At 36.4% G+C, this 17,162-nt stretch overlaps 1 protein-coding gene across 9 annotated transcripts in view; it reads left to right on the forward strand.

Annotated features, from left to right (window-relative positions):
• The window catches only part of FAM210A (family with sequence similarity 210 member A), a 29,276-nt gene extending 13,272 nt beyond the window's left edge, over positions 1–16,004 (forward strand). For 5 of the 9 annotated variants that reach the window (XM_042911666.1, XM_042911659.1, XM_042911657.1 and 2 more), the window contains exons 2-4: positions 3,565–4,051; positions 9,640–9,751; positions 13,789–16,004. In XM_042911666.1, the coding sequence (XP_042767600.1) occupies positions 3,597–4,051; positions 9,640–9,751; positions 13,789–14,022 (801 nt within the window). In that variant the 5' untranslated portion in view covers positions 3,565–3,596 and the 3' untranslated portion in view covers positions 14,023–16,004. Of the gene's footprint in view, positions 1–3,555; positions 4,052–9,639; positions 9,752–13,788 lie in introns of all 9 variants that reach the window. The other 4 variants (XM_042911658.1, XM_042911662.1, XM_042911664.1 and 1 more) reach the window with 1 other exon arrangement.
• The last annotated feature ends 1,158 nt before the right edge of the window (positions 16,005–17,162 follow it).

Here is a 17,162-nt window from a genome sequence, read left to right on the forward strand (position 1 = left end):
GGGGGCACCTGGGTGGCCTAGTCAGTTAGGTGTCTGACTCTTGATTTAGGTTCAGATCCTAGTCTTGCAGTTTGTGGTTTTGAGCCCCACTTTGGGCTCTGCACTGGCAGTGAGGACCCTACTTGGGATTCTCTCCCTCTTCCCTTGTCTCTCTGCCCCTCCCCTGCTCTCTCTCAAAAATAAGTAAACTTTTTAAAAAAGGTTAATTTCTTGGGCCCTATATTTCCTTAGGGCACTTTTATTATGTGTCTTACATGTCTTAGTTTACTGAAAATTGGCACTGTTTCTTTCTTCTGGAAGTGGCCATATAGCTTAGTGATTAAGTTTGAATCCCAGCTCCTCCACTCACCAGTTGAATGATATTTCCTCTGTGCTTTAGTGTCCTCAAATATGAAAAGATGACAATAGTCCCTCCTTCATAGGATTGTTATGAGGATAATCTGAGTTAATACATGTAAAGTGTTTATAAAACTCCTACCACATATTAGGGGCTCAAAAATATCTTGATGATGATGATGATGATGATGATGATGATGACGGCAACAATAATGGATGATACCTTTGCCACCATGTTGCCTCTGTCACTGAAGCCATTTGCTGGGCCTAGAGAAATGATCCCCAAATTCATACTGTCAGGTGTGACCTGGCAGTAGGAGATTCTGATTTGTTAGGTCTAGATGGAGACCAGGAATCTGGTTTTTTCAGATTACCTCTCCTTTCCTTCAGTATCCCCACCCTGCCATGATTCTAATATGTAGCCAGTTTTAGAAACCACTAGCCCAAAGGTTGGCTTCTAAGGGAACAAATAATACAGGGGTGACTCTTAAAAATGTGATGCTAAGTGAAAGAAGCCAGTCACAAGAGACCACATAATATAATTCCATTTATATGAAATTTCCAGAATACACAAATATAGAGAGAAAATAGATTAATAGTTGCAGGGGCTGGGATGGGGAGGAAATGGTGAGTGACTGTTCGTGGGTATGGGGTTTCTTTTTGGGGTGATGAAAATGTTCTAAACTGAGATTGTGAGGATGGTTTCACAATTGTGAATATACTAAAATTTCTTGAATTCTACACCTTAAATGAGCATGAGAATTGTATCTCAATAAAGATGTGTGTTTTTTTTTTAATGGGCAATAAGAAGTGGGATGGGAAAAAAATATTTCCTTTAGGAGGGAGTAGTTGGGGAAACCAGGGAAAAGGGTACAAACTGGAAGCTTGGAAAGAGGCTTTTTAAAAATCTTTTTTTTCTTTGGGGCTCCTGGGTGGCTCAGTCGGTTAAGCATTGAGTTTGTCTCAGGTCATGATCTTGCAGTTTGTAGGTCCAGTCCTGCGTTGGGCTCTGTGCTGACAGCCCATGCCATCAGCCCAGAGCCTGGAGCCTGTCGAATTCTGTGTCTCCCTCTCTCTCTGCTCCTCCCCCACTCGTGCCTCTCTCTCTCTCTCTCTCTCTCTCTCTCTCTCTCTTTCAAAAATAAACACTAAAAAAAAATTAGGGGTACCTGAGTGGCTCAGTCGGTTAAGCATCTGGCTCTTGGTTTCGGCTCAGGTCATGATCTCATGGTTTCGTGAGTTCAAGACCTGCACTGGGCTCTGTGCTGGCAGCATGGAGCCTGCTTGAGATTCTCTGCTCTTCCTCCACTCTGTCTCTGTCTCTCTCAAATAAAATAAAATAAAACTTACAAAATAAAACTACTTTATAAAAAAAATTTTTTTAATCTTTTTTTTCTTTTATTCACAAACACACAATAATCTGATTATCTGAAAGTTAGTCTGGGAACTTGAACTCCTGGAAAACAGCCTTGTAAAGGAAGTAGATTTAAAAGCAAAACAGAAAGTCTTTGATTCAGAAAACACCACTAAAGCCACAGACAGGAATAATTCAAAGATAATGGTGCTGGAGAAAATCCTCAAATCCAACAAAAATAAAGACCAAAAAAACATAGTAAAATATTCAAAAGGAATTTTTTTGTGTGTGAAAAATGAAGCCATATATATATTTGACAAATTTTAGGTTATAATTCCACCTGAGCTAATTCTTAGACTAAATGATCAGTTGATGCTTTTCACCTTTGGAATAGGCATAGCATAGATTTATAGAAAACAAAACAACTTAGGACATGGACTGTAAGAAAGCACAATAAGACATCCTTTACTTAATGCTTGACTTTCACAACAAATAACAAGTCAATTTCATAAAAGTAATTAAGGACTTAATCATTTTTCTCTATGGTCTTTCTTAGTCATTTAATATTTAAGTCATTATTTGAAGCACCTATTATCATCCCTGTAGTTTTTTGTTAACTGGTCTGATTCTTCAGATTGTTGTCATTGACTTTGCTTTTCATTGCAGTAATCTTCAGTATCCCCTTTAAAGGTTTCCTGGGAGCCTATTTTCAGATATGCAGTTTCATTTCATAATTTATTTACATTGTGTTGTTGGATTATCAGCGAGAGCCTAATAGAAGCTGATGTTAATTTTTAATTAGGGATGAGTCAGGAGATCATATGGGGACAATTCATTAGTGGATATTTTTATATAATGATAGACAGCTTTGTACCCCAGATAACAGATACTCATGTGAAATGGAGTATCTGTATTTATTGGAGTGCTAACTCAAATACTGTTGACTTATTTAGTGTACAGTTTAAAAAATAAGATCAGTTATTCACAATGTAGTAGAAGTAGTAAGATTGCTGGTGTGGGGTCAGGGTGGAGATTAGTGGTCAGGTGACACTCCCTGATATTAAGGGAAGGGAACTAATTTGCTATATAGTAATGCATATTGTAATTCTGTTTAACCAGTGGGAGAACCTATGTCTAGAGAAGCTAAGTAATTTGCTCAAAATAATAACACTGTTAACTCAGTTGTGTCTATCGTATTCCAAAGTCTATATTCTTCTAAAATTACATTATACTGTCTTTCTGACAAAAAGTTTTAGATATCTGGAAACTATCTCCTCATCGGCGAAAGCAATTAATTTAGTCCAAAGGGATTATAGAATAAATGGTACTTGTATCAACTATTTATCAGACCTTAACAGTTGTAATAACTTACATGATGCTTGTTCACTTACAAAAGCAGTTTTACATCAGAAATTTCATGTAATTTCTATAACAACCCTGTGAAGTAATCCTCATTTTACTAGTGAATTTAGACTTAAAATGTCAAAGGCGATCGTATAGAATTATGTCCCCACAACATGAGGGCCCAGATTTTTGTTTCTAGATCTTATGATTTTTCCATTATACTACACAGCTTCTTTGTAGAAAAACAGAAGTCCTACAAACATCCCTTTTGTAACAATAAGATAACCTCAAAACATTATCCTCTGTGATGTCTGCTAGACTAGTTTACTATATCCTATTTAAATGATGTATTTTAGTAATGTTTTAAAATTGTGATATGTTAGAACTACATACCTTAACATTAATTTCTGTGGATTTGGTAGCAGTGTCTGTCCTTTATTTCCTAATAGTTAATTTGTTTTTAAGTGGATTAGTTTAAAATGGAAATCTATGTATAGTCCTAATTTTTTTTTTTTATCTAGTCTCTGTAGAAGCCGAAATCCACTAATCACCGTTCTTCAAAATGCAATGGAATGTATCAAGGTCTATATTCCGACTGGCACATAGGACATGCATGGAACCACACTGTCAAAACATAAAGGGACAATTACTTTTGTATAAAGCTGAATCCAGAGTAGTTTTGGTACAGGGCCCTCAAAAACAATGGCTGCACTTATCAGCTGTCCAATGTGTTGCAAAGGAAAAGAAGCCATTTACTGCTCATCCACCCCAACCGGGGGTCCTTCACCATAGACAGTGGGAGCAAGATATTTTATCCAAGAGGGTTATATCATCCAATGCCACATCCCCAGGAACTCCTTCGGAAAGAAAGGAAGAGCCTGATCCTTTACAAGACAAATCTATTAGTCTTTATCAGCGATTTAAGAAAACATTTAGACAATATGGAAAAGTTTTGATTCCAGTACATCTAATAACTTCTGGTGTTTGGTTTGGAACATTTTATTATGCAGCCATAAAGTAAGTTTTTGCTTGGTTGAGCACCTTTCCCTGTTTTATCAGAATGTTAATCTTCTTAATTGTACTAATGAAAGCCTTAAATAGTTTTAATGCTTTAATGTCTTTAACTGATGACTGTTTGTCATAGCTGTTTTTGATATTTTCTTAGCTAAATTGGCTTTGTGTGTATAACAGGCATTATACTAACATTTTAAGTGGTATCATCTCATTTAATTCTCATAACTATATGAAGCAGGTAGTGTAATTATTCCCATTTTATTAATGAAATTAAGCAATAGTAAGTCAAAATAACTTAGGTTTTCCCAAAATATTTTGGTGGCTTATTTCAGAGCCCGTGCTCTTATGCTCATCTGTCAATGTAAGAGAGTTCAGAAATTTGGCAGCACCATAAGTTCTATACTTCTGTATTTCTTGAAGTTTTCATGAATATAAAAAATTACCTATTATTTTGCCTTATGTATGATTTTGGTGGGAAGTTAATATGATATTTTTGCCAAAACCTGGCTAATACCTGTTGCAGATACAAAAATAAACAAATTGCAGACTTATGTTTTAGTGTTACCCACATCTGATAAATGTCAAGGTAAGGTCTTTTGTTTTAATCAGAAGTTAATTTGTTGTATACTTAAAACTAAGAGTGTAGATCTTGTGTTAGGTGTTCTTACCACCACTAAAATAAACTTTTAAAAATAGTTAATTTGGTGGGCCTAGCCTGTAGGTATTGTAAAACACAAAATTTCTAAATGTGCTTTTCTTGTTAAATATAAATATTCTTCCTTTCTTTTAAGGTAAGTTATTTATGGTGTTTTAGGAGCAGGAGCACACATTGAAACAGATCTCAATGATTTCCAGTTTGTTTTTAACACTAGTAACCAAAGTGTTTTGATGCGTGTGTGCCTGTTCTTTGAACGTACTGTGTGGGCTTTTCTTGTAGTGGCCTGGGCTATAAGAGCTGAAGGAGCTCACCATCCTGAGGGCAATGAAATGGCCCGATGTTGTACACTACTTTGACATTTTAGTAAAATCTCCTATGGCTCTAGAATTATTTTATTCTTTCTAAAAGTCCACTGATATTCAATATTTGGTTTTATTTAATGGTTTGATATTAAGGTATTAATAAAATATGTCATTTTGGGGACAAAGTTATTTTTTACAAGCTAAAAGATAATGACTACTTTTGGAAAACACAGGATTAGAGGTGTTTCTTTACAAAAGTTCTAAAAGGGTTTTTTACCTTGTGTAGTTGATGCTGTTCTGATTCTCTTTACATCTTTCTCTCCATTATCTTCCTAATATTCAATTATATCCTTCTTTATCATGTATTATTATCCTTTATAGAAGATACTTATATGTACACTTAATGGAATTATCTTTCTCATTAATGACATTTTTATGAACATGTGTAATATTTATGGAAGTCTTCAAAACTGCCCTTGGTTTAAATCATGTACCATTTTGAATAAAAATTATTATAGGATTTAGCTGTATTTAATTAATGTGTACATATCAAATGTTCTTTTTTGAACCATTGAGGGTTTCCTGATGCAGTGCTCTGGAAAATGATATGAGTGATAGTTCTGTCCACCTTAGGTTGCCCTTTATAAGCATTTGGCCAGGTGGCCTTGGAGGGAGCAATTTATGTTTTTAATTAATTGAATATGAGGTCTCATTTGGACTGTTAAAAGGAGCACTTTTGTTCCTTTTACTTTTCCTTACCTTCTTAAGTAAAAGAGTTCTATAAATGAAAAAGCAGACCCCAAGTAACCTAGTGATATGAATAATTATGCTTAAGACTTTTTCAATGTTGTCTGGCACTCAGGTGGTTGTGGTAACATTCTGTTGTTCCCTGTGTGTGCATTATCCTTCTCCCTCTTTTTCTGCAGAATGGTTTGTATATAAACATGGTGGTAAGAACATCCACTTTAAAGTCATGTCCCTTTATCCATCACAATTTGCCTTTTGGCTCTTTGTCAGCATGGGACTGTGGTTGCCAGACCCAACACCACTGCACTGGTCCAGTTCTGTTCTACCATCACACAGTTAATTTCAATTTTGTAGGATGTGTTGCTTCCCAGAACAGTTCCTAATGTTTTTATTAAATCCTATGCCTTCAGAAAGTTGATTTCTTCTAAGTAACGATCTTATCACAGGTAATACTTACAAAATAAGGATTGAGAATATGTTCTAATGGCAGTGCATCTTTCACTGCGATGTGGTTTTATTGCTAGATTGAAGTTGATTGTATTAAATATAGGTTTTCAATTCAACTGACAAGAGATTGGCTTTATTTTTTTTTGTTGTTGTAGCTGGGCAAATTCTCTGTTACTTGCTTATTACCTACTTAACTAGTAAAAGAAAGGGAAAAAATAGTTTGTAACTTGGAAGATGGGCATTTGACATCACACTGTGTTACTGACCAGTGTTTGTTTTAGTCACTCTGACAACTAGAATTATTACCACTTTTCTAGACATCAGAGAACGAAATGCCATTCTGTATTTAGTTAACTCAGTGATAAAGATCTTAGACTTCTGAAACATTTTATTTCAGGGAGATCTAAATTGTATATGTTAATAGATTTTACTTTAAGCTTTGTTGTCTGTTCTATCTGGCAAACCTTGCAGAGATCTTACATCTTCCAACCAGAAATGCTCTCTGATCAAATGTAGCTTTGTGAGGATGGTTTTGTCCATAGGGCATCATAGTGAGATGCCTCGTGTTTTAGGCCTTAAGTCTCTAAAGTTACAGATCCATTCTGAGGCAAAATCCTGCCTAATTTTTACTGCATTTTATCTGTACTGTGAATGTGTTTATGCTCTTGCGTATTTCTTCATCAATTGAAACATCCATAAAGCTGGCAGTTTGTGAAGCACAGATTTCTGTCAGACCATGGAAACTTCCAAGTAAAAAGTGACAAGTAGATATTACTGTTTAAATCAGTCCCTCATTAGTATTTCGTATACAGCAGTTCCAAAGAAAGAGTTATTTTTATTCTTAAAATAATGAAACCGTCAAATCAATATTTTAGAATTAAATAGAACCAAGTATTTACTTCTTAATTTTATAAAAGATACTTGTGCAAGGTGTCTGAGGTAATTATTGTTTGATCTTTATGATAGGTTTTTTTTTTCCATCACTCAATTTTGTCTGATTTTTGGCCAAATGTTTGTCTTTTTTCCCCCTTCATGGTTGCTATTAAATAGGGAGATTTTACATACTGGGCTAGGAAATGATTAAATAATTTTATAATTGTATTGGTTCTAGAATATATAATTAGCATATTCTGGTGCATTGTGACTTGATTCGATCCACAGAATAGCTAAGTCCTTGTAGTACTAAGTCTTGCTTTAAATGGGATCTGTCATTATCTAAGAAAGAGATTTGAAAAGGAACTGATGGTGGAGAAAGAAGAAACCAGATTGGACTTAGAGTCGACTTCATAAAACTTTTTAAAGATTCCTTCAGTTATCTGCTTTCCTCTTATACATGATAGGTAATTTTCCTTGATGGTCAGCCATATGTTCTTGAGAGTAGTCCCTGATTTTGTAGTATTATAGTGAAGTCATAGAGGGATAACAACTTTCCCCCAATTAATTAATCTTTTTAAATATTTATTTTTGAGAGAGAGTGCAAACAAAGGGGCAGAGAAAGTGGGAGACAGAAGATCTGAAGCGGGCTCTGTGTGGATAGCAGACAGCCTGATGTGGGCCTCAAACTCATGAACTTCGAGATCATGACCTGAGCCAAAGTTGGATGCTTAACCAACTGAACCACCCAGACGCCCCAAATTATTATTATTTAAAAAAAATTTGTTTTAACGTTTATTCATTTTTGAGAGCCAGAGAGACAGAATGCGAGCAGGGGAGGAGCAGAGAGAGAGAGGAAGACACAGAATCCAAAGCAGGCTCCAGGCTCTGAGCTGTCAGCACAGAGCCCGATGCGGGGCTCAAACCCACAAACCATGAGATCATGACCTGAGCTGAAGTTGGACACTTAACCAACTGAGCCATCCAGGTGCCCCCAAATTATTTTTTTAATATTAAGAATAAATTAGGATTTTGCTAGCTATTATATATTATACAGGATACAGCTATCCATGATAATAATGGATCTAGGCAATTCCCTTTCTTAATTACAAAAAGAAAGAATATCTATACAGTGGAACACACTGTGGAGCCTACCTTAACCAAGAGTCACAATACCAGCGATGGGACAAAGTGACATCATGTGGCTTCTGTTATGATGCACTGAGACAGACAGAATTAACTGTGCAGTTTTCCTGTTGAAAAATGTTTAACCTGAACCTGATCAAGAGGAAAAAATCAGACAAATCCAAATTGAGGGATATTCTCCCATGCAACAGGCCTGGATGCTTCAAAAATCTCGGTGTCAAAAACTATCCTGCCCTCTTCAACAAAAAGTTCTGGGGAGTACTTCTAGAGAAAAGGAGACCAGAGAGAAATGACAAGATAGTGATTTAAAGGATATGCTGGGACAATTCAGGAAATTTTAATATTAAATAATATATTGTGTATCATTATATACTCATGTTATATGTTACATTTCCTGAATGTGATAATTATGTGCATGTAGGAAAGCACAGAACAAGAACCTTGTTCTGATTTAGGAGTCAAGGGTCACAATGTCTGTAAAACAACACACAGTGATAGAGCAAGAGTGTGAAAGAGCACACACCAGTATGCGAAATGTTGATAATCAGGGAAACTAAAAATAAATTAGAGCTTAACAGTTCATATTAGAGACTTTGCCTTCTGTCCCTCCCTCCAAAAATGTGTTGTAATTTATGGTAATTGCTTCTTCACCTGCCTTTTAAGCCTGCTAATAGAATAGAGGCATCCTTTTAGAATACCCATAGAATTATTTCTTCTTTGCATAATAACACAAGTGATACTGTAGTATTGCTTTTACAATAATAGTATAACCTGACATAAAATTTTAGAGGTGAAAAGCTTAGGTCTTGGGGCGCCTGGGTGGCGCAGTCGGTTAAGCGTCCGACTTCAGCTCAGGTCACGATCTCGCGGTCCGTGAGTTCGAGCCCCGCGTCAGGCTCTGGGCTGATGGCTCAGAGCCTGAAGCCTGCTTCCGATTCTGTGTCTCCCTCTCTCTCTGCCCCTCCCCCATTCATGCTCTGTCTCTCTCTGTCTCAAAAATAAATAAACATTAAAAAAAAAAAAAAAAAAAAAAAAGCTTAGGTCTTGAAGTTTGAATTGGAGCTTTCTGAGAAAGTGGTATTTGATTGAGGAAACTAAGACCAGGTAAATAATTCTGGTCCTTTATTTCCTTTTAGATCACATAAAGCAATTAATTTAACTCAGCTAGATCCTTCTATTTTTTTTAATGTGGTAATTAGGGATGACCATGTGCAGAAGCAAAGCAGAAGCTGCAAACAGATACGGTACAACACCAATGTTCTGTACATGTTCTTATAGAGTGAAATCACAGTGCTCGATAATGCAGAAGTGACTTTTAAACAAAATTTGGTTTTGGTGTTTTCAGAAAATTTTTTGAAAATATTTATCCCGTTAAGTTTGTGTGTACATATATCTAAATTACTTTGTTTCTTTCTTAGAGGAGTGAATGTCGTTCCTTTTCTAGAACTCATTGGGTTACCTGACAGTGTAGTAAACATTCTGAAAAATTCCCAGAGTGGAAATGCCCTAACAGCATATGCCTTGTTTAAGGTAAGTACAGTTGTAAATCAGTTGCTCTTTACACTTAACCAATGACCTGCTCAGTTCCTCATAAAACTCCATATTAGTTCTTTTGTAACTTAAAATACCAAATTTCATGTATGTCTAATGGCTACAGTTTAAAATGTTTTTTAAGTTTCAAAATTTTAAGTATGGGGCGCCTGGGTGGCTCAGTCAGTTGAGTGTCTGACCGGCTCAGGTCATGATCTCACAGTTTGCGAGTTCAAGCCCTGCGTCAGGCTCTGTGCTGACAGCTCAGAGTCTGGAGTCTGCTTCCGATTCTGTGTCTACCTCTCTCTCTGCTCTTCTCCTGCTCACATGCTGTCTGTCTCTCTCAAAAATAAATAAAGATTAAAAAAAATTTTTTTTAATTAAAAATAAAAATTTTAAGTATAAATAAAATGATGGTTTAGGAAGAAGTGCCTTGAAAATAGGTAGATCATTCCTAACCTGTTGTGATCACACAAATGTGAAACAAATTTCCAGAAGTCATCTTTTTGACATTTCTCCCACTTACAGTATATTAATTTTCCTTATTCAGAGATCCACATGCCACCTGACTTTTAGTGATATTTAGCATTTACTTTTACAGTTTATAATAGTTCTTCTTAATAAGTAAAATAATAAAGTTTAGTTCAAATTGTTTTATGGGATAAACCTTAGACTTAGTAGCATTACATATATTTAATTTTAGAAGTTTACAGTTTTTAATACCTGTTCTCTGGATTTGAGACAATGACATCTTTATAAACAGAGTTTCTATATCTATTGGTCTTTATTTTAGAAAAGGAGATTCATTGTGAATTGTGGAAATTAGCCATATTAATCTAATTTTTCTCAGTTGACAGTTAAGAAGTTCTGTATGTCTTCATTCTAAGAAAGAAAACAAGTAGAAAACATTTGGAAGCTAGATGTTACTTTAATTCTGTTGTATAAAAATGCTTAGAATTATGGTTTTATAGTAGTATAAGTATCATTGTTTTGTTCTGTCATCTTCATTAAAATCCTCTGAAATCTTGGGAGATTTCCTTTTTTATTGTAATTTTGACCAGAGGTTTAACATTTAATTGCTGAGTTTTTCAACATTGAAACTTATTAAATTCATAAATTATCAAGTTTCTAGTTATAATGGGTATGATTATCATTTCCTTAATTATAATAGCTCCTTATCCTGTGCTCCCATATTATGTGTGTTCATATCCTGGTCTAGTGTTAGGGTTTTTTTGTTTTTGTTTTTTTAATGTTTGGTTTCTCTATTTGATTTTAAGAGCCTAGAATGGGAATTCAGAGTCATTTCTCCTTTCTCTTTGTTTTCGCTATGCCTGGTATTGTGCTTTGTCGGCACATTAGTGCTCAGTACATGTTTGTAGGTTGGGATTTGAAACATGAACTTGTACGTGTAGTTAGGTTAGTATCAGCAGTGTTTCTTCCCTCTCACTGTCCCTCTGAGGTGGGAAATGTGCAGGGGATTCTCCTGGGTATTTTCTGTAACCCACAGTTTCTCAGGTGGAGTAACAAAGACTGAGATTTATTGCTTCAATAAAGCAAAGCCCCAAAAAGAGGTGTGGCAAAGAGGAGAAAAACAACCTGTGTGTGACCTTCTGGTACTGACTGTGACACACTTGTCAGCCCGCTAGCACTGTCCTGAAAATGCACCTTTGTTTGAATTGACAAAAATTTTTTGAGCCCCTACTGTGTGCCAAGTGCCATTCTAGGTACTGGGAATAACTAATTCGATAAAATGGCACAAAGTACATGCCTTCATGGAACTTACATTCTAATAGTGGGAGGCAGTTAAGCAAAGAAAGTAAAGTTCACACACACACACACACACACACACACACACACACACACACACACAGTGTTTAGATGATGGTAAATGCTCAGAAGAGAGAACAAACCAGCAAGAGAGGATGTGTTTGTTTTTGGGGTTTGTTTCTGGTTTTTGGTTTTGTTTTTGTTTTTTTCAGAGGGATGGTTGCCAGAAGGTGAGGGAGTAATCAGGCAGCTGTATGGGAGAAGAGCATTCAAGGAGGAGAAAGCCAAGTGCAAAGTCCTGAGGCTGCAGGATACCTTGCGTATTTGAGGGAACAGGGAGGAAGCCAGTGTGGCTGGGATGAGTGAACAGTAGAGAGGCAACAGAGGCCTTACAGGCCACTCTGGCTTTTACTCAGAGGAAATGGAAAGTCACTGGGCAATTTTGAGCATCTGACTTGTGTTTTAACAAAATCATTTTGGCTGCTGTATTGTCTGTATATATAGCAGGGCAAGTGCAGAAGCCCAGAGACCTAGCAAAGGAGGGTTTATTGCAGTGGTGTGTGTAAGAGCTGATAGAGGCTAGGACCCAGGTGGTAGCAGGAGAGGCACTAAGTAGTAGGTGGATTCTAGATATGTTTTGAAGGTGGAGCTGATGGAATTTTTTAATGGTTGAATGTAAATTATGCAAGAGAAAGGAGTCGAAACTGTCTTATAGATGTTTGGCTTGAGCAACTTAAGAATAGAGTTGCCATTTCCTGAGATGCAGACAGCTTTAAGAGGAGCAGGTTTGGGGTGGGACCATTGAACATCATGAGATCAGTTTTGAATAAATGATATTTTGAGATCCTATTAGATGTGCAGGCAGAAATGAGTAGGAGGTTGTATATACTGGAATTTAGGGAAAAGGCTCGGTCTGGAAATCTAAGAATCATTAATGTATAGATGGCACTACAGACATGAAACTGGAAAAGACTGCCAAGGGAGTGAGCGAGGCAGAGAAAAGGAGTGCAGGGACTGAATGCTGCCCCATAGTGCTCAGAGGTAGGCAACGGGAGGAGGAATGGACAGGTAGGACTGGAAAGTGGCAGCCTCTGAAGCTGAAGGAAACCAGGGAAGTGAGGGCGTGGCAGCCAGGTGAGGGCATGCTCCAAGGAGTAGATGGGGGCAGGGGGCTATCTCCATTGCCTCTAATGGTTCACAGGCCTCTACAGTGACTATGATGAGAGGTGGAGGGTGAACGCTCGGTTAGAGTAAGTTCAAGAGAGAATGAAGAGGGAAGTTGGAGGTAGAGAACAGAGGTGGCTCCTTCAAAGAGTTTTGGTACTGAATTTTGACACGGAAGCCTCAGAATGTGATATAGACTCTCTCCACTTTTGTGTTGCTCTTTGACCAGTTTGTCTGCTTTTTAGCTTTAGTCCTTAAATCTCTGGTCAGAGTTAAACCTGTGTGTGTCTGCAACATATGTACCAACTACTTTTTTTGGCTTCCTGGAAGTTCCCAGTTGGGATTCCAGACCCAGGGTGGGTTGTAATGAGAAAGTAGCATAAGGCCTGGAAAAGTCAAAGGGATTTGGAAGTGAAACTAAACTAAATTCAGTAAAGAATAAACATTTGGCTCATGTTTGCCTCTCGCCCATTTGAAGTAGTTTGGTTCTGGTTTAGTTCTAGATACACAGTCTATAGATTGGCAGGGTTTTTAAGGAACAGAAGCATTTGCATGTTTGTTGTTCGTAGTGATCCTGAGCCATCTTCCTCATATCCCAATGAGCATGTCCCCATGTTCACTAGCACATGGTTATAGGCCCCAGTGCTTCTATTGTAAATACTCTGTAGTCCTTGGGGCGCCTGGGTGGCTCAGTTGGTTAAGTGTCTGACTTTGACTCAGGTCATGGTCTTGTGGTTCATTCGCTTGAGCCTTGTGTCAGGCTCTGTGCTGACAGCTCAGAGCCTGGAGCCTGCTTCAGATTCTGTGTTTCCCTCCCTGCCCCTTACCTGCTCATACTCTATCAAAAATTAAAAAAATAAACATTAAAAAAAATATTCTGTAATCTTTGGGTCAGTGCCTAAGTGACAGATATTTGTGAAATGCATTTACAGAAGAAGCATCCCTTGTTAGGAGGGTAAACCATGTGGGCTGTAACTATGTTGGCCTGATCAAGCAATAAAGTAATTTATGCTGTTTGGCTATTAGTAAGAATTTTAATTTCAAATTGTTTTTGCTTAAGACGATAATCATGATTGGCTGTTGATCTGCCTGTGTTTTCTCCTCAGATCGCAACACCTGCCCGATATACCGTGACTTTGGGAGGAACCTCCTTTACTGTGAAGTATTTGCGTAGTCGGGGCTACATGTCAACACCACCTCCTGTTAAGGAGTATCTGCAGGACAGGATGGAAGAGACCAAGGAGCTTCTCACAGAGAAAATGGAAGAAACAAAGGATAGACTCACTGAAAAATTACAGGAAACCAAAGAAAAAGTTTCTTTTAAGAAAAAAGTGGAATAGGGTGCCTTATATAACAAGTGACAGACAATTTCTGCACTTTAACCCTTTGGAGACTGCGCAAAGATACATGTTCCTGATTATTTTTTTGATTAGCTACCAAAATATACCAGTTCTCTGAGGGTTAAAGACCTAAGATACCTTTTTAAGGTTAAATATTACTAGAAAAATCAGTGTTCTTTTGGGGAAAAAAAAAAATGAACCCAGGTTAGAATGAACATCAATACCATTAAGCAGTGGTTAATATCTCATAAGTCAGATCTCTTTTTCAGGGTCTTAAGAATCATATTTGCTTTGTGTTTTGTTGCAACTATAATATATGCAATTGGGGCAGTTGACTCCTTGAATACCTGATGTGGCCCTAGACAGGATGTTAACACTGGGTTTTCATCTTTATGTTATACATTGAGCTTTTAACTATATTCATTTCTCAATGTGGAGACAAAACTATTATCAAAACTGCTAGTGAATAAGAGGATGTTTAGTGTTTCTGTAAAAACAGTATATAACAGTTACACACCAGTTAAAATATACACTTTATATGAAGGAAGTTGAATAAAAATGGAGTCATACATGTGTAAATAGGATGTATTGGTTATATGTAAATGAAAAATTGAACCTTTGAAAATGATTTTTACCTGAAGCTTGTCATAATCAAAATTTTTAAAACAAATATATATGGCCATATACATACATAGAGCATAAATCTCTACTGTGAGTCATTTGTGTTCTCTCTCAACTAATCTTTCAGAGGAAAAGTGAAAATAATACTACCTTAAGTTTATTGTTGAAATCAAATATTCTTAAGCCATGACTCAAGTTTGTGGTTCTCAAGCAGATACAGGTGTGGGAGGAAGGAAAGTGCCATTAGGTTGTCCCAGAGCTGAGTCACTCCCCCTGCCACGTGGCAGGCCTTTGTCTCCACAGGCCAACACTCTCTCTGTGTCTTTGTTTCAGAGTTCATGTTCATTTCATTGTGGAGTAAATTTTTAAATTGCTTTTAAACTGCTTTTTCCCTTTTAGTGAAATATCCTTTTTTCCTTATATTGAAATATGCTTGAGCATTTTACTTGAAAATTGTTTTAATAGCAAAGCTATCATTAAATTAATCTGTTTGGAATGAAATTCAGCCATTGTCAGGAGAGTTGCCCTGATTGAGTGCGTTTGAGGATGTGTGTGTCTGTTTCCTTTTGCTCTAACTGCTTTTACTTAAACTCTAACCCTTGAGTTGATATTCAGAACCTCTTTCTAGACCATCATTGTTTTGAGTGATATGATAAGGCAAGAGAATATCAAAGGGATTACAAGAAACAATCCTGTGCGAATCACTGCTATGGGGCAGGATTTATGTATTAAATATTTAGTTTGGCCAAATTTGGAGAATAAGTTAAAGGAAAAAAGGCTTACATATGATACATCTAATCATTGTATTGGAACATTTTGTAAGTTAATATGCTGTGTTTAGAATCTTTCCTTTTTTGTGGGGGAGGCAGGGTGGAGCAGCGAGGGGGCCACTGTTGCGTTACCACACACACTTTTATTCAGGCAGAACAGTTTGGTCTCCTGATACACAATGGAACCCATGATTTCAGATTGACAGCACATATTCAAATCTAAACACAGTTTACATGTTTTAGCTTGCTAATTAATCATATTTTGAAGATATTAAATGCTATTAACAAATTTCTTATTTTTTTTTAACCACTTGAGACTATGCCTTGTTTTAAAATCTTATATGAAACTTTTCTAAAACAAATTACTTTTATTTTTCACATTGCACAGGGCATATTTTCCAATAGGGGTAAATTTGGGATTCTTAGAAGTCAATAATCCTGAGACTAAGATTTGCTTTTCCTGACTATCCACTTTTTGTTCAATCCATTTGAATTTTGTTGCCCTCCAGTTTCATTATTGTGTTTATCCAGTTATAGAAAGTGAGATACTGATGAGTACTTTGAAATTGTTTAGTAAAATATTATATGAAATATGAGTTTTTTTGTCATTATTTATCATCAGGAATATTTGTATCCTATCAAATGCTGTTGCTACCATATTGCTAACCTAGTCTTTAAGGGAAGCTACAAATAGCTTAAAAGGAGATACTTGTAAATGTTTTGAATATTAATAGCACGCTAACAGAATATAGTAATGTGCATCAAGTTAAATAAATTACCGATATATATATATATATATATATATATATATATATATATACACACATACACACACACATATATATGTGTATGTGTGTGTGTACATACACAGTAAATGTATACAGTTTGCTATATATAGTAAACTCCATTTCATTTACAGTCAACTTTGTACTTTGGATTAATTTGCCCCTACTTTCTGTGAGCAGTGAGGCAGAGCAGCACCCCAAGTCTGATATGCATATCTGTCTTTAAGATATGTTGACAGGATAAAGAGGGAGCTATGACTGAGATTTAACTTACATACTTTATATATAAAGTGGATGAGACCACACTCTGGTCCAGAGTGTCGGTCCCGATCAGTTGGCCTTGCCTCTTATTGCAATAAACTTTGTTGTGACTGTCAAAAAAAAAAATAAATAAAAAAATAAAGTGGATGAAAAGGGTTTGCTCAGCAAATTAACAAAGGACATGAAAAATAGGTCAGGCAAGAGACTTAGTTTTTTCAAGAATAATAGCAAAACCAGCCTTTTAAAGTACCAAAACTATCTTTTACTGAAACAACCTTTTGCATACAACAGTGTACTATTTAGATTTCAACGAAGTAGAGAAAGAATGCATACATTGAGATTACCTTTCTCCCAGTAGTGAATGTAATAAAATTATGCCTTCAAATGTAATCTTTGGTTTATTTTTTTGTTACAGAATATACCCCCATTTATTTACAAATAAAAGACCCCACTGTAGTCTTTATGCTCCAGGATGAAATGGAACTATAGGCTGTCCTACTTCAGTGATCTTAGAAGGTAATTGCAGGAATTTGAAAGATCTTAATAGTTTGGGCTGAAGGTGTCTTGGGAGGAAAGAAGCAAGTATTAGACACATCTAGCTTTATCCTGTCTTCTTCCCACTGGGTTCAGGCCAGTGGGTTCAAGATTTCTTAATCCATTCAGGCATTATAAACAAGGCCACTGTATGGTAGAATATGGGGAT

The sequence above is a fragment of the Panthera leo genome, chromosome D3, assembly GCF_018350215.1.
Source record: "Panthera leo isolate Ple1 chromosome D3, P.leo_Ple1_pat1.1, whole genome shotgun sequence".
Taxonomy (NCBI): domain Eukaryota; kingdom Metazoa; phylum Chordata; class Mammalia; order Carnivora; family Felidae; genus Panthera; species Panthera leo.